This window comes from Corapipo altera, unplaced genomic scaffold (assembly GCF_003945725.1).
Source record: "Corapipo altera isolate COAL_440 unplaced genomic scaffold, ASM394572v1 69, whole genome shotgun sequence".
Classification (NCBI taxonomy): domain Eukaryota; kingdom Metazoa; phylum Chordata; class Aves; order Passeriformes; family Pipridae; genus Corapipo; species Corapipo altera.
The window spans coordinates 6,080,113-6,105,962 of NW_020884908.1; the positions used below are offsets into that span (position 1 = coordinate 6,080,113).

Sequence of the window (25,850 nt, forward strand, 5' to 3'; positions counted from 1 at the left end):
AATGAATGGATGTAAAAACTTTGAGGGTATCTGTCAAGTTTTCTTTGCTCCTCTATGTATTTGTGTTCAGGACATTTCACAGTGGGTGCAGTGCTTGCCACTGTGGTGCTTCAACTCCCTCCTTGGGACTTGCTGTCTCAAAGAAATCAGAGAGCTGGGAAGAAAAGTACGACAGTGGACACAGAGAGCTGTTAGAAGGAGCTGGTGGTAGCAGCCCTAGGGACCGTTGTGTTCACTGAAAGGAAACAGAGAGCTCTTAGATCTTTCCCAGGTATGTTAATTTTTAAGTGAGCCAGGCTTCAGCCTAAAAAGAAGGATAGAGGCAAGACACCTGTAAGACAAAGCAGGGTTGCAGAGGAGTATAGCTCTAAGCCTAAATTCAGGAGGGCTGAAATGCAACTCACTCTATGCAGCAGGAAACCTGCTGGGAAACCTGCCACTGAAGTAAAGTGTGTGATGTTAACATCTTGGTGATTTAACTGGTACTTTCTGGGGCATGGTTGAAATATTTTGATGTGGGAGTGTTAAGCCTTACAGGGTAGAGGACCGTCATGTTATTTTTAGGGCTAATGGGACAGACCAAAAGGACTCCTGAGAGATTTGCATCTGATGCCAAGCTGGAAGTACTGTACAGTACCGTGCCAGCCTGGTCTGCAGCTCAGGAAAATTCCTGGTGAGCATCATATTGAGCAACATTAGATTCAACCTCCACAGGCCTTCCTCAAGGTTTACTGCAGGTCTTTCAATGACAGTTACTCAAATAAGACTTGCTATTATCTCCTCTTTCTAATAAATTTTTATTATGTTTTTAAACATTGCCTCCCAGAGCTGGGGTGAAGGTGCACAGCCTTGTTCATCTCTAAACAAAGAAGGCAGGTGTGGCAGCTGCACAGGTGCCAGCTTCTGTCTTGGTTAATGGACAGCTGGTGGTGACCTTCTGCCAGATTTAATATTTAAACAGCACATGTAAGCTATTTGGAAGCATTGTCTGATAAGGAGATAGCTTTCTTACGATGTGTATAACATCTCAGGGATGTTATATTGTGAACTGACCAAAGGTCAGCTGTGTGATATGGGTGTGCCACACATCTGAGCAAGCATAAAACAGAAGTGTGAAAGGTTGAACATGTTTAATCAGTTACTAACAAGTAATTTTGTGATACACCATAGATTAGTCTGAAGATAGATGAGGAAAAATTTATGAACACTTGTCATGCATTCTTGTCTGACAAATATGCACCTGGGGCAAGCATGGCCTTGGAGACAGTAAGATAGAAAATAATTTGTTAGAGTAGAATTTATTACTGAGTTTTGCACTCACTTCTGAGGGTACAGGTTTCGAGCCCTGCAGCAGGACATGAACACTGGGTTCACCTGATTCCCCTGGGAACCCTCTAGTAGCAAAACTGATGAGATGCCAAAGTTTGCACTGTCTCTCTCCAATGAAATCTGTAGTCTTATCACTGAGGAGTCATGTTCCTATACTGTATTTCCTTTATTACTAATTTGAACCTAGATAGCTCTGTATTATCTTTGCACAAGATCATTCAACTCTCAGCAGGTAGCAAGGCTGATAACACAGTCCCTTCAGCCTCACCAGTAAACATGTCTAAGAGTGAAAACTTCCCAGTGAAATTAAATAAGTCCTGGCCACCTCCCGCAACTGCAGAAAGACATGCTGAATTCCTGTCACTCACTGTTTCAGACTCCAATGCAAGCATTAGCTGGGGCTTTCCTTCAGACAGGCTACTCCATGTCTGAAGACAGGAACAACTGTGCATTGACCCACTCAGAAGTGACCTCAAGGATACCTGTGCCCACAATTAAAAAAATCCCAAATCATATTGGGTTTTAACTGTAGAGTAAATATCTGTGAGAACAAAGCAACTATAGTTTTTCATCTCCTTTTTTGTTGTTGTTTGTTTTGTTTCAGTATGAGTGCCAGTAATGCTGAGAGCAACAGCTGCCTCTCACTGCATCCTGTGCAAAAGCTTTGTTTTTTTCTGACTCAGAGAATCACAGAATATCCTGAGTTGGAAGGGACCCATAAGGATCATTGAAGTCCAGCTCCTGGCCTTGCACAGGACAACTCCAAGAATCACACCCACGTACCTGAGAGCATTGTCCAAACAATTCTTGAACGCTGTCAGGCTTGGTGTTGTGACAACTTCCCTGGGGACCCTGTTCCACTGCCCAAGCACCCTCTCGGTAAGGAATCATTTCCTAATATCCAACCTAAAGTTTCTATGACATAGCTTCATATACCCTTTCCTTGAGTCCTGTCACTTGTCACAAAAGAGGAGAGATTGGTGCCTCTCCCTCTGCTTCCACTCATGAGGAACTGGCAGACCCTGATGAGGTCTCCCCTCAGTCTTCTCTTCTCCAGGCTGAACGGACCAAGTGCCCTCAGCCGTTCCTCATACGGCTTCTCCTCTAAGCCCTTCACCATCCTTGTTGCCTTCCTTTGGACATTCTCTAATGGCTTAATATCTTTCCTATATTGTGGCACCCAAAACTGGCACAATGTTTGAGATGAGGTCACCCCAGTGCAGAGCAGAATAGGACAGTTCCCTCCCTTGACCAGCTGGCAATGCTTTGCCTGATGCCCCCCAGGACACGGTTGGCTCTCCTGGCTACCAGGGCACTGCTGATTGATATCCAACTCGGCCTTAACTAGAACCCCCAGGGCCCTTTCCACAGTGCTGCTCTCCAGCCTCTCGCTCCCCAGTCTGTCTGCACATCCAGGGTTGCCCTGTCCAAGGTGCAGAATCCGGCACTTGTCATTGTTAAACTTCAGGCAGTTTCTGATTGCCCAGCCCTCTAATTTATCAAGGTGTTTCTGCAGGGCCTCTCTGCTTTTGAAGCAGTCAACAGCTCCTCTCAATTTAGTATTGTTGGCAATCTTACTTAGTATACCTTTGAGTCCTGCTCCAAGTTGCCTGGGAATAGCCCAAATCTGATATTATGAATGGTCTGCTGAGGTTTCCGGGCCAGGCTGTAGATATGCTCCCTGAATGAGATAACAATGTTTCTGCATCTGTTTGGTCACATGTGCACCTTCTCAAATGCTACTGGGACTATGCAATGGTCTTCACTAGCTGCTGGCATGCTTTTAAGTCTCATGCAAGTCTTTTGAGTACAGGGTTAATTATTATTAAATTATTGACAAAGGAAAGATCCTGGGAGCATAATTCCTGAACAATGAAATGCTTGCCTATCCGAGGCTTCAGCCAGCTAAATGTGGCCTCGTGGTGTTCTGTCCAGGATAGCTTTTACAGGCTGCCTCGGTGTTCACTAAATAGTGATGAGTATCACTAGGAAAAAGAGAGCATAAAAGTAATGATTTTAACTGGAAACCATCTGTAACTTGTACTCTTCTGCATTGTCTGCCAAAAAGAATGATTGTGACTGCATGAGCTCACGCTCCTGTCAAAGCACTGGCAAAGCCCTTGTGTGGGATGGTACCTGGGACACTGGCCAACTGCATGGAAGGAATTCCTTCAGCATTCCCCAGAGCCTGGACAACCTCATCTTTGGGGTTACTGGGGTCAGAAGCTACCACTGTCCTGGAAAGCAAAACTCTGTCAGGGAGCACATGGGAGAAGTGGTGTGTCACTGATACTGCTCCAAATGTTAGCACAGCTCCTGGAAAGCTGTGGCCTGTGCTGCCCAGTAGCCTCACCTGGGGACCAGTGCCCCTACCTTGTATAACAGAGGCTGCCTCAGCTTTGGTTCCTTCCACAATGACACAAATGACACGCACACATACTCTGTGAAAACCCCGCTCTGATGGGCTCAGAAAAGCCTTTGCACTATTGCAAGCATTTGGAACTGAAGGAAAACACAGTATCCTTCCACAGGACACTGGGGGAGAAGGCTTCGCAGCCAGCTGAGCCTTTTCCGACATTCCACGCTGGCATTCATCCCACCCTAGCAGCTCTGCCAGCCCCGGCCACCGCTGCAAGCCTCGGGCAGGTGGAGATGCTTTACTTCATTCAAATGTCAGCGCTACCGACACAGGTGGGTTGGGCCAGCTCCCGACGAAGTGCTGTGCCGCAGCTTACGACTTGTTCGGCTAAAAGAAGGAAAGGTGGAATTGAGGCTCGTCCTTGGCCCTGCCCTCCCGACAAAGCCCTCTGACTTCCCCAGCGTGCAGGGAGAGGGTGGAGACTCCCCGGGGTGACGGAGCGCGGGGATCCCAGCTGTTCTGCAGCAGATATGATGACACGGGTGGGACTGCCCTGCTGTGCCAGCTGAGCAAGCCGTCGGGGCTGCGCTCCTACACACCACGCTCGTCTCTTCCCTAGATCCTGTGTCCCTTCCACCGCCTCTGCCGCCTTCTCAGCAGCCGTGCAGCACTGACCCAGACCTGCTGCTGGTGAGTCCGTAGCAGCAGTTTAGCCTTTTTATTGAGATAGATTTAGTTCGGTGTAGTGGTTTGCTTCCTCGCCCACAAATTGCTTGCGCTGCCATCGCTGTGGAATTATATTCAGCAGCTGTTTTCCTCCGACAGCCAAGAAAAACACAGTGAAACGCTCGCCTACCTTCTCCCAGCGTTTCAGGGGATTTTAATTGAGAAGGGAAGAAATCAATGAAAATATGTTTTATAGATGGGGGGGTGGTGGAAAGCTCCAAGGCTTAAACTAAAACCAGGAAAAAGGTGAAAAGTTAGAATATTTTGCAGGAACTGCCATACTCGGGGTCCCCTCATACATATTAACGCGCTGCCGACAGCGTGCCTGCAAATGCCTGCGCGCACAGTGCGCTGCTTGCTCGGTCCCCAGTGAACACACAGGGCTCTTTTCATGGAAGGTAGGTTACAAATCCCTAGTAAGTCGATTGGCAATTAACTTACAGATTGCCTGAATCGCATTATCCTTATTTACTCAAATGGTTTTAATTTCCTACGCGTGTTCCTGTGAAAGAGGACTTCTGTGGTCCTGGGCTGGCTGTACTAGGCTGTGCTGCCCTCTTTGCATCCCCACATCCATTCTCTGGCCAGTCTACGTCCCTGTAAATGTATGCAATTAAAGAGGAAAAAAAGGTATAATTACAACTTCTGTGAATTTATATGTATCCAAAGTCCAAAATCTTTTGGCTTGCAGGGTGCAAAACTAAACTTTGTACCCATTAAAAATGAGAGAAATAATAGCATACTTAAGTGTGGTTTCTCTGGCATGTTCAAGTATCCAGAAAAAAGGAAAAGGGACTATTTTTAAAAAGGGTTTGAGGCAGCTTTAGAAACTCTGCTGAAAGGTGCTTGTGTCTCTAAAACTCTTCCTCTAAGTAATTTCAATGCTTATTCTCTATAGAGATAAAATACTTTGAATACCTGCCTGCATTTTAAAAAATGCACTTCTGAATTTTGCTATTCATAATTTTAGTACCCCTCCTACAGTATTGTTTTTAGAATTGGTTTTTTTTTCCTATTTGTACTGCAAATCACTCCTGTGCCAAAAGCTTTGCAGGCAGACTGGCAGGAATGAATGTTACTTGGCTTTTTATATAGACAATATATCTTAAGGCATACAAATAGGTTTACTGGAATTGTTTGAAAGACTCCAGGTATGGTATTGTTGTGGTTTAAGTCAATGGAACTTTCTAGTACATTTTGTTATTGGTCGATGTTTTTGTTTAGTGTCCCTTGTGTATAATAGGAAAAATGAGACTGTACTTTACAAGTCTCAGAAGAACACACAGGAAAGTGACTGTACTGAGAGTTTCGTTTTCTGTGCATGAAAACAAGAGATTTTGTGGTAATTTTAAACAAAGTAGTTTCATTTTGCCATTAATAAAAGGTTAAATCTCTAGATCCCGTGCTTTGTCTCCTGACAAAATTTTCTGAGACTAAATATCTCTGAAGAAAAGTATTTTCTATTAGGCTTGAACTGAAATTATGTTGAAATCAGTGGCAAATATGAAAACATTTTAGAACTATACAGCAAAAGAAATGAAATTTGTAAAATTCCTAGACTTCATAAATTTTTTTTTTTGCTGATGAAAAAATGCATTATACCCAGGGCTGATATGATAAGGATATGAAACACATTATCATATTAACAAATATTTCTGAATACAGCAGGCAGTACATATTGTCATTGAATCTACTGCTCATTTCTGATCCAAAGTAAGTATTTGCAAGCCATTGGCAATGAAATCTAGGAAACTTCATTCAGAGAATTTTAGTTTGCATAGAAATTGATTTGATTAACAGTCATCATGATTGTTTCTTTTTCCTGCACATCCTGTGACTAAAATATTTAATGACTGTATGTCATATTAAACACAATGCGTTATTTTTTAAACAATTAAAAATTGCAATATTTAAAAAATTCTATTCCTAAGGAGCAATTGCAAACAGCTGACAGTTATATCAGCTGTAAAGGGGCATGCCCCTGTATTCTTCTAGTGAAGTTTATTGCTAGATTAGAAATGGAAAGGTTGGTTTGTAAAATACCAAACTGGTTATGTCACTGCAACTCCTCACCCCACAGAGAAAAACAGGTCTCCAAAAAATAAAAGCAAATCAAATGCCTAATTTTAGCACATGGGCATAATTTCTGCTGTTAGCGCTTCATCTTCTTCGAGTACACTGTTAGCTGAGATCCAAATCACCACTCAGAGGTTTCCACAAATCACCCAGGCAAAGCCACAGCTGATCTGATTGTGTGTTGGTGATAGTCTGGCTCGGAGGGAGAAGCTGGTTTAGGGGGCTTCCCCAGGCCCCTTCCCACCAGCATGTCTAGAGCTCTCTCACTCTGCCATCCCCAGGAGCTGCTGTGATGGAGACCTTGCAATGGTTATGTACCTTTTGAGAAGAGAGCGGCTGACAAGGGTTTCACACAGCATAAGTAACCACTCAAGCTTTAAGAGAATGAGTATTCTGCAATAAATTCTAGAAGCTCTGGAAGTGTAAAATGCTATTTTCAGTATTAACCTGACATCTGAAATAGATTTGGTTTACTTTGGTAAATCTACCTCCCAGGTGTTCCCCTTACAGCACCCCACCCTGTCCCTCCAAGTAGCACAAGCACACTGGAGGCACAAAAGACTGTGCAAATTTACACCAGAGGTCCAGCAAGACCTGAATCCAGCCTCTTCTCAGAGCTGCCAGCAGCTAATGGCTTCCCAAGGGTCAACAGCAAAACACACTGTTTTTCTCTGGCAGATTTGGGCAATCAGTGGGCTTGGGTCTTCCTCAGCTGGAAGTTTCCCACTGACAGTTTTATTAAATAGCCATTGGGGGACTGTCTGCTATGGACAGGTGTTATTCTTCTCATAGGTATTTTATTTGTATAGCTTCTGCATGTATCTTTGCAAGGATGTGTACAATCTCATCATAACTTGATTGGTAAATTAAATTTGACTTTGACATACTCTCTGTTCTTAAGAATGACACTGTGAAAGCAGTGTGATCGTGTATTTATGAGGACAGTTTCTGATTCTGTGCTTGCTGTCTGCCTGTCTAGTTCAGTCTGGATGATTGAATTTTTTTAATTCTTAAAAAAAAGTTTGTTTTCTAAAAAGCATTTCTGAAATTTCAGTGCAGATGCTGAGCTAGGCTTTTGTGATGGTCTTCAGAAAAAACCTCAACAAAACCAAATGAAACAAAGAAAAATTTAACTATTCTACTGATAATGCTTGAAGTCAGACTCCACCTTACTTTTCCCCGTTTGTTCATAACATTACATGAGTAAAGCTGAGAAAAAAATGTGATCAAGCAACATACTGATCTAGATACCTTATAGGTACAGTGATATATCAAGGTCAGAGTCACACTGTTTCCTGAAGAATTCTGCACTCTCATTGTGCTGCCTGGTTATCCAGCAGTCTAAGGGATTTTGTAATATCTACCTGTGTTATTGTCCCTGAGGTTGTCACCTTGCTCAGCAAACATCTGCTCAGCGCGTGGTGAGCCTTTAAGTGAAAAGTTTCCACTGCAGTTCTGAACACACATCTCTAAGTTACCTTAGAAAGCATCTAAGTTACCTTAGAAAGCATCCTTTCAAATGGCAATGATTGATGTCCAGTCAGATTAGCCCAGAAACTACTCTATAAATAGCCTTATGAAATTAGCTGCCCTCCTGCAGGTAGGTGAGTCTTCTCTGGCACAAGTAGAGTGCAGGCAGTAAAAGGCCTCTCGACTTTAATTGTTGCACATTTAATTGATGTTCAATTTACTCAAAATCCATTTTAGCTTAAATTAAAGCTAGTCCCATTATAATAATATTTGGAACACAGTTTCTTTGCACTGGGCCGAGATGACTGGTTACTAAAACATTAAGACCAGCACAAGAAGACTGTGGCTTTCTCAGAAGAGGCAAGCTTGGGCTAGATTTGCGGTAGCATCACTGGGAGACAGATGAACCAGCCTTTACATGCAGATCAGCCTCCTGCTGAATATAGGGGTTCCAGTGGGTTCTCTGTGTTGATAGCCACAGAGGAGAGTTCAGCTGAGTTCAGCTGTCTGCCAAGCAACCTTAGCAAACTGACAAGATAAAGGCTTGGTTTGTTATGTGACCGTATGTCTCTGTTAGATTAAACAGCTGTTTGGGTTTTTTTTTTATTAACTGCTCTCAAATTCATTCAGTATGTCTGAAATGGTCTCATGATTTGCCTTCTTTCTTGCTGTAAGCAGTGTAACTATGCTGAGGTACAGGACTGATCATTCCAGAGCTCCTAGCTGCTCATCTACCCTCTCAATTCCCATTAACTAGTGCATTACTAACATTTCCTATAGTGGCAATTAAAGTAATTAGACTCTGATGAGTCAACATGATATATGAAGAGAGGTCAGATCCTACCTCTCACCTGAATGACGCTGTGCTAATTAGGAAGCACAAAGGGGACAAAGGTCTGCATGCATGGGGACAGCCAGGGATGCCCCACGATGCACATGGATGGCTCACAGGCAGGAGCCCAGCTGACAAGGGAGGTGAGATAACTTTAATTATCCCACACCTACTTTCTAGATTTCATGTGGAAATCAAATCCAAGGAAGATAATTACTTGTAATCACTTGGCAGCAGTGTCAGCTCCCATGTTCCTATAGCCTTGGCAAAATTGATTAAAAAAATAACGCACCAATTTTTAGATTTTGTTAACGTTGCACTGGAGCACTAGAAGTGGGAAGTATGCCTTTACTTTCAGACTATCCCTTTTAAAGAGTACCTAATGGGCTGACTCTAAGCACATTCAAAAAGAGGAGGGGTAGAAGACCAGGTCCTTTTGGAGCTCAGTAATTTTGAGCAGATCTTTTGGTGAGTCACCTGTTGTACCCATGGTTTCCAACAAGGGTGCAGTTTAAGTGCAGGCCTTTCTGCCAGGGGCAGCCCTCCAGAAAGGGCATAATGTTGTGCTAGTGCCACTGTGAGACGTACCTACTTCCTTATACCTAGAGAACAGACAGCTGGTGCCTGTGGCCAGGTGCTGCTACAGGGAGGGTATTGTAGGGGGAGGCCTCTGTGAGAAAGAACATGGGGTTGCCCTTTGCCAGACACGGCCACCTCCAGCTGGTGCCAGCAGACCCACTGCTGGCAAAGCTGAGCACGTCATTGATGCTGGAAAATACGAGAGAAACAGCTGTACAGACACCAAGGAGAGTGAGGAAAGAGTGGGAGAGGGTGGTCCAGGTGCCTGAGCAGACATTCACCTGAGAGGGCAGCTGGGTGGGCATCTGGTGGCCAGGCAAGGTCAAGCCACCACAACAGACCATCAGGATGGAGGGAGACTGTTCTACCACCCTAACACCACATGAGGTGTGAAGCAATAGGGCAGACCCAGCTCCTCGTCAGCTCCATGTCATATCAAGGTCTGACCCCACAGGACCCAAACTGTTATCCAAAAGAGAGAGATCTAGATGGGCATCTGCAAGGCCCACCATAGGTTCAGTGTCGAACAGTAGACCCAAAGGACGCATCTTTCCTCTCCATACCTAATCAAATCTTACCCTACCTGTTTTTCCATTTCCAGAGGAAGCATGGCAGAAGACCAGCCGCACCTGTGCATTCAGATGTCAGACTCGAGTACAAATGGCATCCCCAGCAGAAGGCCGTCCTCGCCAGACTTAGCTGGCAGGGCAGGGAGCGTGCTCACTTTCCATAACATCTGCTACCGTGTGAAGATGAAGACTGGGTTCCTGTGCTGTCGAAAAACAACCACTAAAGAAGTTTTGAGAGATGTCAAGTATGTATTTTAATATCTTTTTAGAGTACGTGTATGTTTTATTTCTGTCTGGACAGCTGAGTCCATTCACATCACTGAGCCATTAAGCACAATATACAATATTTGACCAAGATTTAGAAAAATTATATATTCGTGGTTGCTATCAGTTGTGCTTAAGCTTCCTGCTAGGCTCCAGTGGTCCTCAGTCTCTAGTGCTGAGCCTGTACATCAGAAAGTTCATGCTGCTGGGCATCATTTCCTTGGGCCCTAGGGGTACAGCCCTCCTGGCTACTATCAGCACAGGGCCACACCAGCCAGCTCTGATCATTCTGCAGTATTTGGCAGTTCTCCCACTGGGCTGTAGTGTTTAACCGAGATACCAACAGCCTGTCCTCGATGGTGGTGTCTCCTTTGGAAAGGTTAATCTTGGGGAGTTTAACTTATAATGTGTAAGACAGTAATATAAGCAAGGGTTATGTTAATTTTAGAGAGATGTAAAGTTTTCTGGTTTTTTGCTGGGTTTTTTTTTGGGTTTGGTTTTTTTTCCCCCAACATTGAGCACTACTGTAGTAAAGGAATTGTGTCATTATGGCCTTTGTTCAATAATCGATGCATAAAGTTTGTCCATTCACAGTTCAGTAGTTAAACTAAGTGGCAAGTGCTTATACAATATGCCATTCCAACTCACCTGTGACTTTCAGCTCCCTAACTTCAATTTCTATCATAAATATTCACTGTTTTGTGTAGCTCTGTCTATTCTTCTCTTTGTCCATGCAATTTCCTCATCTCCTAAACATGAGCTCTTAAAGTCTTTCCTAAGTTCCTCAAGAGCCATATGTTGTGGTAACTCAGTTGACTGACACTGGTCATTTGGAACATTTTCTGTCTGGCTTTTGAGTTTCATGTAGCTTAATGTCAGATACAGAGAAACTGTCAACTGCAGTTTAAGTAAAGACAAATCCCTAGTATGTTCTGTCTACAGGGACCATTATTCTCTCTGTTAAAGGGAATAATACCTTTAGAACTGAATATGGTTAAAGCAAGTGTGTGCTTCACTTGTGGAGATCCATGGGGTAAAAATATATGTACAGATTTTTTTACATTTTACTCATGTTTCTGTATTGTCTTCATTATATGAAGACTAGTTCTTCTTGAATTAGGAATAAAAATTAAAGTGGAGTTTGACTGATCATAAATCTTGCTAGTGATCAGGCAGCTTCATTAATTCCAAAATTAGTGGGATGCTGAAGGTAGTTGTACAGATAAGTTACACAGCCTAGTAGTTGAAACAGTAAAAGAGATAAATGCACTCTATTTATTTCGTAAATCTGTTTTGTCTTACAGTGGCATCATGAGACCTGGACTGAATGCAATTTTGGGACCCACTGGCAGTGGTAAATCTTCGTAAGTGCCCCCTTTGTCCTACACAGAGATTACACCAAAGAGAAAACGAAACTGCACATATTTAGCAGTAATGGACAATACTTTCAGAGAAAGATCGTGCTTTTATTTTAGGTCTGTGCAAATCTCACCTGTTTCTGAGAAATACTTGAATTCAAAAAAGACAGGTTATATGACAAAGATGAAATTCAGCTTTAGTCCAGACTTTGCTGATAACACGATCTTTATGCATCATTCTAAGCAAAGCTCAATTTCTTGAAAAAATGGACATAAAATTGCACAGATCACATTTCCTTAGGAAACCAGGACAAAAGAAACTCAGTCCTTCAGAGTTGCTGGGGATTTTCTAAATTGCAGATGTTTAACGTGGTATGCTTTCATGTAGCTGTTTGTTCCATGAACTGGGCTTGTGATTCAGAGATCTTTACCTCCTGCATGCTCACCTGACAAAGTAACTAACTTTTCCTCTAGGCTACTTGACATTTTGGCTGCAAGGAAGGATCCCCATGGGCTTTCTGGTGACATTTTGATCAATGGAGCTCCTCAGCCTGCCAACTTTAAATGTACCTCTGGGTACGTAGTACAGGTAGGCAATTTTTATCACAGTATGGATTCTATTGTGAAAAGTTGCTACTGTGTTCCAAGTACTTTGCCATGATCCAAGAAGCAGGGCTGTTGCTGTAACAACTCTCCACACATCTACCCTTGCTGGGAAAAATACTGTGCTTTGTGTTTGAGTTGCTTTCATTAATGCTTTACAGCCTGCGGGAGCAGATGCTTTGGATCTGGATCCCTTCTTGTTCTCCATTTGGGGAAACAGCTGTAGGCCATCAATATGCATGGAGTATTTTCCAAGTATGATGTTTTCTGGTAATATGCACCTGGCTCCTCCACTTGCCCAGTGACAATGTCACTAACTCCCATTCTAAGAAAACCTTTGTTCTGCCAGGGTGGGCTGGGAAGATGGACAAAAGAAGGAAAACCACATTTTTCATTTCTTTCCTCTCCCCACTCCTCGTGCTTAGCAGCGGGCTTGCAAATCTATCAAGGCCTGAAGAGGTGCGTATATGAAAATTGTAAAAGCATGGTCAGCATGTTACAGAAAGGGGGTATCTCAAAACACACATCACTCTGAACTCCCAAATCTAACAGATTCCCTTTGCAAGAGACAAGCAGATAATATCTAAAAAACCTACCCTCCTTCCTCCTTTGCTGAAACAAGTTTGGAACACCTTCACCCTTCATCTTCACCCACATGGACACAACCTCTGTTTTCCTTCCTTCTTTTCTCCCTGCTCCCCTGGTAGGCTGGGGCTGCCTTAACAAACACACTCTGATAATGACCTGAGACGTAGCTGCTCCTTAGGTCCCTTCAGCCCTTCAGTCTCTCTCTCAACACCTCCAAAAAACTGCATAAGGTAAGAAGACAAAAGGGATAGTTTTTAATTACTTTACTGTTATGGATTTTGATATCATGCATGATGAAGGATGTTCCTATATTACGTTGCTTTATGAATTGAGTCAAATACAATTATGTGCATGGAATCAACACTGCTATGATGCAGGCATTGAAGATGCACCTTATCACATGCTCTGGCCATTGCTACTGTCCCTCTGCATGTAAGAACAGCACAAAACATAGATAAATGCAGTTCTTGGAGGAACAAATAGAAATTTCTAAGCAACCTCCAAGTATCTTTTTTTTTTTTTTTTAATGAAGGATGATGTGGTGATGGGAACCCTGACTGTAAGAGAAAATCTGACGTTCTCAGCAGCACTTCGCTTGCCAAAGTCAGTGAAGGAACAGGAAAAAAAAGAACGAGTGAATCAGATTATCAAGGAACTGGGTTTGAGCAAAGTGGCAGATTCCAAGGTAAGGCATGTAAATATGGTGCTTAAACCATGAGTAAATATTAAGTGATTTATTTAATGAGCCAAATGGCTCAACATGGCAGATTAAAAAAAGGCTAATTTCAACAATGTGTTTCAGTAATACAATTATTAATAACATTTCTCTGTGGGGATCTGTACAGACTGCACTGATGCTGCCCTGTGCTACTACATTGCAGGGAAAGGGAAAGGTAGTCCGTGTTTGGAGAAAAAGAGAACACCTCAAGTAGTACTAACATTAATAAATAGCCTATGTGTGAGATAACATTTACATCTATTCCAGAGAGTAGGGCCAAAATTTCTTACAACTCTTCCCAAATAGTGCTGTGTGGGTAGGATACTGTTCACTCAAGGATTTTTCATCAGGCCAAATGAGACAAGTTTCTTGTTTTGTGGCAGGTTGGCACCCAGTTCACTCGTGGGGTGTCTGGAGGAGAGCGGAAAAGGACCAATATTGGGATGGAGCTCATCACAGATCCTGCTGTCTTGTTTTTGGATGAGCCAACTACTGGACTTGATGCCAGCACTGCTAATGCTGTTCTACTGCTGCTGAAAAGGTGATGGCCCAGGAAACAGCCTCCTGTTTTCAACACTCCTCTCTGCTACACTTGAGTCTTATTTTACTTAAATTACAGTTAGAATGAGGAAATAGGGAAATCAGACATGTAATTGTTTACCAGTGAGCCAAGTCTGCAAAGGGAGTAGGAAAAAGGCTGTATGAATTCTCTCCCTCCAAAGTGAGAATTCTTTTCACAGATGGACACTATAAATATGATTTGAATATTTTCTTTGTCTTTTTTTTTTCCTTCTTCCTCCCCTCTCTGGCATGACAAGTTAATCAAACTTCACCAAGGCTTAACTGAACTTTTGAATTCTTTTATCTAAAGGCTGAATTGACTTGTAAAGCTAACACCCGTGTTGTTCTTCACATTCAGGATGTCAAAACAAGGAAAAACGATAATCTTCTCCATCCACCAGCCTCGGTACTCCATATTCCGACTGTTTGACAACCTGACGCTGCTGGCTGCAGGGAGAGTGCTGTACCATGGGCCAGCCCAGCATGCCATTGGGTACTTCCAGTCCCTTGGTGAGCACAACTTTTGCAGCAACACCCTTAGTGTGCACTAACTTGAATGAAATGCCAGTAGCTGTGGGTCAGAGTTGGCCACAGCATGTATTAGCAAGCCCAGGGTTTTAATAGGCTAAGCATTTCTCTGGGAGTTTCTCCTCTTAACCCACATGTAGGTTTGGATGATAGGGCTGACCTCTAATGAACTGTTCCTGCGTGCATCTTAACTAGACAAAGCCCACACTAGGGCTGGGAAGGCACATTGCCAGCTGTCACCTTGCTTTTACTGATGGAGCTGCCTGCCAGTGCCATTCATCCCTTGGGAAAGCACAGACCTTTTGAATCCTGCCCTGCCCATGGTACAGGCTGCTCAGTGGGCACAGTGTGTAGCTGTGTTCTTGACAGGCTTTGTCCAGTCACACAACCATCACTCAGGGCTTGTACTGCTGTCACCACAGGGTACCAGTGCGAGCCGTACAACAACCCTGCTGACTTTTTCCTGGACGTCATCAATGGAGACTCCACTGCTGTGGCAATGAACAAGACCGATGAGATTAACACAGGTATGAAATGCAGAGCTGAGTCAAGTTATCACAACATGTATTTTGCCAGGAGGTGTCCAACACAACATTCTCAGGTGTCAACCAACCAATAACTTTGTTGTACAGTGTATGGCTGTTTGTATGCATAAGTGTCATGCACTGCTGATCCATGTTGCTTTAAAGGAAAAAACCCCACAAACACGCAATTCCTAAATCCTTTTTGTTTATGTGTGGAAAATAATTAGCACAACCTGCAATAAGTACCAAATTCACATGCAGCTCTACTATATAAAACATTCCTGCCTATGCAAGAATAGTTTGCCTCTCATAAATAGGTATTTAGTAATTTGTCACTGCTATCCATAAACTGACCTGCATGCTTTTGTGTCACATTCAAATAATGAGATGTTAAAGGTGCAAGAATATTTTCCTGTATTGAAATTATAATGTCTGGGAGTATAAGAAACTATTTTGGTAACTCTCAACACAGAGAAAGAGCTTTCATCTTCAAGGCAAACCAACTGAAGTCCTGCAGAAGCAGAGATGATAAACCAGTTATGGACATAATTTGATGCAATTATGACTTATATTTTTTATCCAATGGAATGGTTAATCTGTTAGGAAGTTACTGTTTTCCTTCCTCTGAGCCAGGTGGGAAGAGGGCATAGAGATAGTGGACCAGTGTTCACTTGATGCTTCCCTGAAGTTGTGGTAAGGCAGAAATTATACCCAAACTAAAAAATCAGATCTTACCTATGTTCAGTAGCATGCTTTTTCATCCTTTTCTGCTGCCACTCATTAATAGCATACTCTCTTTTCCCAGGACTGAAAAGGGACATGAAGTTGTGAATATACTATGTACTCAAACACACAGTTTCACTATATCTTTACCAAAAAAGCAACTGTTTTACAAAATGCATTTTTCAGGATCTGAAAAATATTATACCTGGTAATAGATGTTGTTAGAAAAAGCACATTGGACTATAGTTGAGGAAAAAATGGAGGTTCAGCTGAAATTTCTTCATGACTAAAGTAGACACATGCAGGATTACCTGGATTTAAAAGTTTGGAAAGTCTAAGGTTATCTCATCAGATCTGTGAAACAGATCATTTACAGAAACCTTGAGGGGTGAGAAGCGGGTGTTAAAGTCACTTTTTGATTAAAAGCTATATTGTTGTCATGTTGAAGCTTCATGGGCAGACAAGGGTTTACCTGGGAGTCTGCTGTGAAGCTGCTGCCTGTGGTCAGGTTGCACAGACAAGCACAGAGGTTTGGTCTTACTTACACAAACTCTTTTGAACTGCATGCTATGAGGGCAATGAATCACTGAAACTGCATGTGCATATTAATTCTTCTGGTTCATTAGTAACTCTCCCATCCCAACAAAACTTCCCTGGCCTAACTCCTAAACAACCTTCCCATCCCTTACAGGCACGGTCATGTTTCTTTTTAATCTTTTCAGCAGAGAGCACTGCAGAAGACACTGAATATGATAAAACCTTGGCTGAGCACTTTGCAGAAAAATACTCCAGCTCTACCTACTACCGAGAAACAAAAGCACAATTAGAGAATATTTCTTTGGGAACTAAAAAGAAAACCAAATCAGTTTTCCGACAAATCACATATGCCAATTCCTTCCTTCATCAACTGAAATGGGTGTCCAGGCGCACGTTTAAAAATATGATACGAAACCCTCAAGCTTCCATAGCTCAGGTAACGCTATTTGTATCTGTTGTTTTGTGGTATATGTTGAATTTATTTGACTCCTGTATTATTAGATGAGTCACTGGGATACTTTTGCCTCTTGATATTTTGATTGTAGAAAGCATCTGAAGAAAGTGTGTTCAAGGTCTGGGAATCTGATTCCCTAGAAGGTGTCCTCAATGCTCCCAAATGAGAAGCATGCAGGACTGTTCAGTAAATAATTTTGGACTACTGAAAGACTTTAGGAGGCAAGACCTTTTCCAGTAGGGTATTCTGCTGCTCCTGGCCAGGAGCACATTATGTCCCAAGTAGTTTCTTGTATTTGCTCATGAATATCCTTAAAACTTGACTCTAATTGTCCAGGCTTGGCACTGTGGGGTTTGGCCTCCAATCTTCTCCCCTGCCAGGAAAAGTTAACAGACTACACTAGCGTACCTAATTAACCTTCAGTTCAAAATGAAGTGCTGGCAGTTGGCTCAAGTGCAAAAATATTTTCACAGTCTCGTAATGTGCATGCTGTTTGGTCATTTGGCTGTCCATATTGGCAGTGATGTCTTCTGGATAAGATGTGATGAGGACCCACAATGTGGCTCAACACCCACCATGAAAGATAAGCATGTTCTACATGACTGGCCCTGTTAGTGCTGCTTTTTCAGGAGAATCAACACCAAAAGTGTTGACTTCTTCAACGCTTGTACATTGCCTTCAGAAATAAAGAATGTCTGGCTGCAGAATGACTAATCCTCAGGAATCCTGTAATTCATGGGCCAAACTGCAGTCACAGCAGCAGCCAAACTCCCAATTCTCAGCAATTCTAGAGGAGACAACAGAAAAATTGGTCTGGATCCAGGGGTATAAATTATCTTCATCATGGCTTTTATAATGAGTGAAAAAATGGCCAGTGTGGAGGGGAAATGAGTCCAGGTTAAAAGGCTTTGATATATGTGTGTGTGTCTGTATGTTGATACTATAGAGATCCTTAATAATTGCTTTGTAAAAGCTTGACCTTGTGACAAGAATTAGGCTTTCAAGGATCTCCTAATACCCCAAGGTTAATAGTCCTGACTTGTTTCTCACAATCTTTTCTATCTCCCCACCCTCATTAGGGATGGATTTGACCAGCATTCTTTTAGTGGTACATGGCCTGTTAAGCCTTTTCTTCATTAATCTGCTCCAAATTGGTCTTGAAATGATCCCTGCTTTCCACTGCAATTGGCTTAGGACCTGAATTATCCCTGACATTTGCTCCTTTCGGCAGGATCTTAGCGATAGGGTACCATGGATCAAGGGGTTTATGGTGTTAAGACTCATGCATTGCTTGGGCTTAAAGATGACAGAACTGCCTGATACCATCAGTTTTCCTGTGATTTTTGTCATTTGCGTTTAGCGTTTTAAAAGTGTGATGCACACACTCCAGTCTTCATCCCTGAGCCAAGTGTTATCTTTGCTATTTAAATTGTGTTACAGACTGCAAATATCAGCACATCTACAGCCCAATCGTAGTATCTTGTTAAAAAAAGTCTCAAGAATAAGATGTGTGATAGAGCCCAGCAATTAGACATTGTGGGGCATGAAAATCAAATGTCATCTTCAGCCTGGCAGTCAGGAAAGACTGATTGCCCAGCTCAAAGTAGCCTTGAGATGGCTGCAGAGAAATCCCCACAGTAGCAGTGCACTGCAGAGCTGTGGTCAGCCCTGGAACTGAAGTGTCCCTTGTCACTGACAGCAGATGGGGAGCCACTTTCTGTTCAAAGGAGAATGAATGGTGGAGATTATCAGTAACAAAAGAGAAGAAATGTTGCAATCAACTTAATTAATTTAATCACACCATCTAAGAATGACTGAAACAGTGTTTGGGGAAAGGAGTTTGGGTGAGGTCCATGTGATGCTGGGGATCCCTCTTTCTAACCTGCTCCACCAAGCCTCTGCTATCCTCCTCCTCCCATTGCTAGTATTAGCATCCTCCCAGCATTCATGGAGCAGATCCTCAAGATCTGGCCCCACAGGAGGTCACAGAAAAGCCATGATATCACTGCAGGGTTGTGCCTCCTGCCAGTATCACCATGGCAGAATGAGCAGCAGCTGAAGCTTCCATACTGTCCCTCCTATCTCACTGTCCCACTGCCTTGACCACATGAGGCAGCAGCAGCTGGCCACTGCCACGAGCAGGTGGCACTGGGGAGTTGCTGTGTCTCAGACACCTCTCGGGGCATGTAATGGCTCGAGACTCACAGTACCAGAGCTGCAGTTTGCTAACACCCCATCGACCCCCTTCCCAGCTTGGGCAGCTTTTGTCCTTTCTGAAAATACTTCTTGTCAATGCGCATTCACCTGCTACATATTTAAAAAAAACCTACTGAAGTTGTGAAGCAATGAGAATGATACTTTTCCTCTTCTTTTCTTTTTTTTTTTCCATTTAGGTGTGTGTTACGGCTTTTCTGGGACTGGTTGTAGGTGCCCTTTTCTTTGGACTTAAAGAGGACTCCACCGGACTACAGAACAGGTCAGTCAGTTTGAGTAATGGATGTTCAAAAATTTGATTTAAAGCTCTACCTCTTTAAAGCAAATGCTTCCCTTCAAATCAGTAAGTAAGGCCAAGCCTGTGTTAGTGACTCCGAAGTGAGGATGTTCCCTGGTCCATGCAGAACTGAGAGGGGGATGCAGCTCTGCCCTGCCATGCTGGAAGCTGGACAAGCAGTCTAAATGAAATGAGTGATGATGCTTCTGTAGAATGACACTTTTCAGTGCCAGTCAGGCTGCTAGAAATGCTGAAGAGCAGACATCATATTAAAAAGGTTTAATTCAGCATGGCGGCACTTCAATTTATTTTCTACAAAGATTTTTCCAAGATGAAAAGAATAATGATTAAAATATGCAGACTTGGCTACATAAACCTAGGAAACGAAAGCTTTAATCTTGCATCTGTTTCTGTATACACACACTTGAATTTACCAGCAGTAAGTCAGAAGGTGCACCTAAAGCTAGATTTTCAAATTATTCTGGTCTATGTATCATTTTGACAGCTGTATATACATGACCTGACACATGATTTTGCAACTATGAAACCTCTAGGCTGTTAGTCCTGAAACACTACATACGTGGCATTTACCTAAAAATGGCCCAGTTTCAAATTGGGTATGAAGTGCCTTAAATTTCAGTGGAAAAAGTGAAAACTACTTCTCACGTTGCTTACTCAGTACCTCACAGTTTGCAATCAGACAAATGTCTCACAGTCTGAGAACTTTTAATGTGTCAGGAAATTATGTAAAAAAACTGCATCAGAGAACTTACTATTCTTGCATGCCAAAAGCAAATACTAACTGTACCATTGTAATTCAGGCTTCTTACAGACTCAGACTTGTAGCCAAGCTTTCTCCTGTGGAATTTGGGATGAGAGGTCACAGACTGCTAAACTTCAGGTGCTACAGTTGGATTTACATACGCAGGAGTGGAAACACTACATTTACACCACATTTTTAATAACAGCTTGCTGTTTTGCTTTTTGTAGAGTGGGTGCAATGTTCTTTCTGACCACCAACCAGTGTTTCAGCAGCATCTCAGCTATTGAACTCTTCGTTGAGGAGAAAAAGATATTTATGTAAGTAAAGCATACAAAAGGTTATCAGGCACTACTGTTATAAAGCAAGTTTGTCTGCCCTACTGTGGCTAATTGTCATTTATGTACACCAAGGAGAGAGTTTTCAAATTATTTCACTGATAGTGCTCATTGCAAATGTGCTCTTTTAACCTGTGAGTTGTCTGGAAATCCCCCAAACAGTAGCTGTGATCACAAATAGCTGAGTTTAAAATTACTGACAGAGCAGGAAAAAAACCTCCCTGAATATTCAATTTTGGTATTGGTTAATAAGTTTGTGACTTGCTAGTGAGGGCAATAAATACTATTGAACTGGATTCTTTAAAGCTATGCATATTACACTGTATAAAAAATGAAAATTATTTAAACTTTACCCTTTCTGTTTTGATAGCACAATATATATTTACTAAAAACCATATGCACAAGTATCCACATTCAGTGTCTGGCTTACTGGACATTTGCATTACAGCCTAATTGTGAAAGATTTTTTTCCAGTTTGAGCTAGAATTCATCTGTCTAAATAACCATACTGATTTTTAGTGATTTACATTTGTCATGTGTTGTACATATCTCTATGTTCCAGACATGAATATATCAGTGGGTACTACAGAATATCTGCGTATTTCATCGCAAAGCTAATGGCTGATTTAATACCCATAAGGACTCTACCAAGCATCATCTTCACCTGTATAGTTTACTTCATGTTAGGCAAGTATGGTCTCCTACAGTCATGCTGCAACTCCCAACCCCCCTCAATAAATCAACGTGGAACATGTGTTTTATAGATGTGTATGTACACATACATATTTATGTAGGGTAAAGCACTACATTGGCATGGCAGTGATTACTGCCAGTTGCTTTTAGCATACCATGTGGTTTTCTACAGAAAAGAAACACTTTCAAAGATTTAAGCATTCAACACAGAATCTGTGACATCTCATGTCCCCTGTCCCTAGAAGGAAGCATGACGTGACCATTATTGCACAGATTTGTTCTATTCCTTTTCATCTATGGCCATCTTAAACTTCTGATGACTATTACAAGATACTTTTCCAATCCCTGCAAGAACACCTAAAAGAAAATTTTTTCATTTAAGATCTTAATATTGTGTGAATTAGTATCAAATTGTTATTTTTGGTGAGATGCCTTCTGGTTAGTGAGCAGACTGAAAGTTGCTGGCACCAGCTTTTATAACCCTAGAACACATTTGAATGCCATCCTCAAAATATGTCCACAGCAGACCATTTTCCTAGAGTAAGGTTTCAGATGATGACATCCTTTTGGGATGTCCCAAAAGCTTGAAAGTACAAGCAAGACTTAAAAATAATCACAGTGTGCTTTGGTCTGAGATTTTTTCCCTAAGGGATAGGAAAAAAGGCTGCATCAGCAAGAGGCTCTAAGACTGTGAAACTGGAGTGAGATAGACCTTGCTACCAAATCCAGAGTCACCATAAGTCTACTAGGTCCTTTAGGCTGCTCATGGAATTGCACTAGAAATTTCTTCTTTGATAGACAGCTTGAAGCCACAGTGAAGCCATCAGTTTGGATGTGTGGAGTACAGGACTTTTAACTCCTACTCATTCTGCCATCTCTAGTGTTACTAGTTATTCCTCCTGTCCTCCACTGTCAGGGCATACACACGGGCTGTCACAAGCACCACGGCAATCTTGGGTCTTGGTGATGTAGCCCATGCTGTCAGACAAAGGGTAGTGTGTAGGCAGTACACACTACGGAATTCAGGACAGTGTTCAGCTTATGGTACAGCTTTTGGTAGGATCATACTGAAACCCTTCTTGTTCTGATCTTTAAGGTCTGAAACCAACAGTAGAAGCCTTCTTTACAATGATGTTTACCCTTATGATGGTGTCCTACACAGCCACTTCCATGGCACTAGCCATTGCAGCAGGACAGAGCGTGGTCGCTGTAGCAAACCTACTCATGACTATCACATTTGTTTTTATGATTGTGAGTAGCATTATTCAGTTTTCTAGACTGAATCCTGAAATCCTAGAAATGCTGAAATGTAGAAATCCTACTAGCTCAGAGTTCAGCTGAATTTTGCAAAAAGACTGTTGGGGTCGAGCATGTTGCATATCCTGATTTGTCTGATTTGAGTATTCTGATGCTGTGGGGTTGAATATTCTGATTCGTCCTTTGAACAAAAAAGAACTGGGGGGGGGGGGGGGGGGGGGGTTTGGGTGTGAGGGGGTGGGAGAGTGGCTCCTCTGCCCTCTTCGGTGTGGCTCTGGCAACCAGCAAACTGCCTTGAAAGGAGAAAAGCCACTTATAGCTACATTTTTTTCTTTCGCCCTTAGCTTTGCAAAAGACAAGTGTGTCTGGCTGAGAACATGAACCTGCAACCTCCTGCTCTCTGAGACCACTATTTCAGCTGTGCTTCTCAGCTGCAGAGCCCACCACCGGGCATGTCAGAACCAGACAACACACAAACAGCTCCAGCTGGGAGACAGGCACCATAAACAATGAGGCAGCCCCGAACCCACAGACAACATTCACATTGCCTCAGACTCAGGGCACAGAGGCAAAACCCGGTGCACACCTGAGGGGCAGCAGACAGTTCATGCAAGCCCATGTGGGATCCCCTGCCAGGAAGCAGAGGGTTTTAATGCACAGGGTAAAAGCATTCCCTGTTAACCTATTTCGGGAGAAGGACCTGGGGTTATGGTTCAAAGCTGGGTAACACAACTGATTCCTTCCCTCTCCCTTATTCTTCCACTGGAACATTTTTTTTTTCTTTAGAAAGGCTTTCCCACTCATTTAAATATCTGAAGAAGCAGAGTCAAGAGCTAGAGAAGAACACATGATAACAGCATGTAATTTGTAATTTGCTTTTTTTTTGTTGTTGTGGCTTTTTTGTAATTCTTGTCTCTAGCTTTTCTCTGGGTTGCTGGTCAATCTCACAAGTGTCCTGCCCTGGCTCTCCTGGCTCAAATACTTCAGCATCCCTCGATATGGAATGACAGTAAGTGTTGTATTTTCCTGTGTGCAGACTTGGAAAAGGTTCAATAGAAAGGAGTATCTTTCGTGATAAAGAAAACTTCAAACTTTATGGTCTAATGAGCAAAAGGAAATTAATTAAGTACAGCAACCTCGGAACCTAGTGCAGGATCTTGAAACAAGAAAGGCTTCTCATCAACCAGCGCCCACTGCTGTCTGGAAGAGCTCATTTCTGTAACCTAGAAAGAAACATCTCATATGAGGGAGCAACTGAACAACTACACCCAGTGCAATGCAGCTGGACAAAAACGATACAAAGTAAAGAACAATGTTATCACTATAAAAAAAAAATTAAATTCTTCTCTTTTCCATCACTCTCTCTTTTCCATCTTGACAAAAACTTGTCAAGCTAAAGGTTTTTTCCTAATTTTTGAGAATATAGCTAGGGTGATGTTTTGCAGAGAAATTTGGGCTTTACTATGCCCCTGTAGAAATAGTCTAGCCTGGGGGAGGTGGTAAAGCCTGCTGTTGTGCATGCTTAGCAGTGTCTGGGCTGCATACATTCCTTTCTTAAAAGAACCGTGCTGCTCACCTTAAAAAATAGAAATTTGGCCAACATAGTAGTGATACCATCACATTTTTAGAATAAATTTTAATTGCATTATATCTCATCTTGATAATGTATCATTCCTTTGCCTACTGATTTCTGTTGTCATTGTTTCCTTTATTTTAAAAGGCTTTAGAAATCAATGAATTGAAGGGTCTGAACTTCTGCGGCAGCATTAACACCACAGTTTTAAGCAGTGACAATAGCTATCCACAAATGGGCCAGATGTAAGTATTTTGATTTATTGAAACGAATCCCACCATGAGTAACTTCAGAAGTCCTAAAATATTAGTCTGAGTATCAGAGATACACACTGATGACCAGCAGAATCTGTGAGTTTTTTAGAGAAAATGAAGTTTTGACTGGGTTTTTGCATTCTGCTGGCATAGAACACGCATTCTGCCTGTTGTCATATTTCGTATTTATAAGACTAGAAATATCTGACAGTATGCTTCTTCCCTTTTCTTCAAACTGCATTTACTGAAAGACATTCACACACACTACAGTTTTACAACCTCACAAAATCCATCTCAGCTTCCTATACGAAACTGGAGCTACAAGACAAACAAATTTACAAATAGAAAATAAACCAGTAACATAGCTGGTGTTTGCCTGACCTGCTATACACATGAAATCATGCTGCAGCTTCTAGGGATCTTCCTAGGTACTTCAAACTGACAAAGTTTATAAATGCATGTGTGTTTATCTGCAGGTCATGTACTGGAGAAGACTACCTGAAAAGTCAAGGCATCGATGCGAGTACCTGGGGCCTGTGGCAGAACCACCTGGCACTTGCCTGCATGTCACTAATATTCTTCACCATCGGATACCTGAAACTGCACTTCATGAAGAAGTTCTCTTAAAGCCAGAAGAAAAGATGCAATTTCCACTCTTCAGGAGTTTGATGAAGCTGACTGTGCAACTGACTTGATTATTTTTTTAAGAGGCCTTCCTTTGTACTTTTATGATGACACAAGTCAGTAATGTGAAAGCCATCCTTGTATGTTATATTGAATACTTACTATTAATGTACTTTGCTGAAATTTCTAGCAAGACTCAGTCCTCCCTGCCATAAAAAAATCAACTATTGATTTCTTCAAGAGACTATTCAGTCTTTCTGCATCTTCTAGCTGTGAACTTGTTAAACACTAAAATTAGCATTTAGTGGCTTAACCTGAAAAAAAAAAAAAGGTTGCATACTTTAATTAGCACCTACATTCACTGGCAAGAAATCCAGTGCAAAGTGATGCTTATCAGGACACCACTGCAGTCTCAACTGCTTATGTGCTCCCAGTCTATGTGAGACAGCAACAAAATCCTCTCCAACCCCGTGCACATCTCATACCCTTTTCCATTTGGGAATCATTACTGCTCTGGAGTGTACATGATTGATGCCATGAAGTCTTTCTTACCACACTGGAGTGGTACAAGCACTGTTTTTTTTAAATAAAGGTGACTGTGAATTACTTACTCTGCCAGTTCACATAATACTTGTCCTGAAATTTGCATTTCTTCTGTGTAACTTCAAGTCATCTTCACTGTCCCATTATTGCTGCTATCATGAGCTCTTAGTCTTTTTTGTAGTGACCAATTTCAAGTGCCTGACTGAACAGGATGATACCGCATTTTTAGAGGTCCACAGATTGCAGCAATCCTTTCCTGGCAGGCCAGCTTTTCCCTGGCCATGTGCAGCAGTGCTAGCTCATCTCCTTTATTTGGAGGACTTTATATGCAGAGTCATGCATAGTAAATGTGTTAAAATGCATAAAGACAACTTTATAGCTCTTTCTTGAGCTGTTACTGGTAATCTTTGCCCTGGTTTGTGCAGGTCATACGAAACAAACTTACAGAACCTTATTGCTCTAAGAGACTTATAATCATACAATATACTGAGTTGGAAGGGACTCAACAAGAATTATTGA

The 25,850-nt window shown here is 42.2% G+C and overlaps 1 protein-coding gene and 1 long non-coding RNA gene across 4 annotated transcripts; one reads left to right on the forward strand and one right to left on the reverse strand.

Moving 5' to 3' along the window:
- Positions 1–4,867: 4,867 nt before the first annotated feature.
- LOC113951677 lies at positions 4,868–9,447 on the reverse strand. Its single transcript, XR_003529241.1, has 2 exons — positions 9,381–9,447; positions 4,868–5,011 (listed from the first exon to the last, which is right to left on the reverse strand). It is a non-coding gene; the product is annotated as an uncharacterized LOC113951677 (long non-coding RNA).
- Positions 9,435–25,393, forward strand: ABCG2 (ATP binding cassette subfamily G member 2 (Junior blood group)). 3 transcript variants are annotated; one of them, XM_027652946.1, is made up of 16 exons: positions 9,435–9,632; positions 9,973–10,185; positions 11,509–11,568; positions 12,037–12,151; positions 13,286–13,438; positions 13,855–14,012; positions 14,391–14,542; positions 14,983–15,087; positions 16,530–16,780; positions 19,192–19,274; positions 20,280–20,369; positions 20,950–21,074; positions 22,177–22,331; positions 23,257–23,346; positions 24,058–24,155; positions 24,641–25,393. In XM_027652946.1, exons 2-16 carry the CDS (start codon positions 9,980–9,982, stop codon positions 24,789–24,791), a joined length of 1,992 nt encoding a protein of 663 aa, XP_027508747.1. In that variant the 5' UTR covers positions 9,435–9,632; positions 9,973–9,979; the 3' UTR covers positions 24,792–25,393. The 3 variants fall into 3 exon arrangements, with proteins under 3 accessions (XP_027508747.1, XP_027508749.1, XP_027508748.1); XM_027652948.1 differs by having other exon boundaries at positions 16,533–16,780; XM_027652947.1 differs by lacking the exon at positions 9,435–9,632 and adding an exon at positions 9,792–9,811.
- Positions 25,394–25,850: the final 457 nt, after the last annotated feature.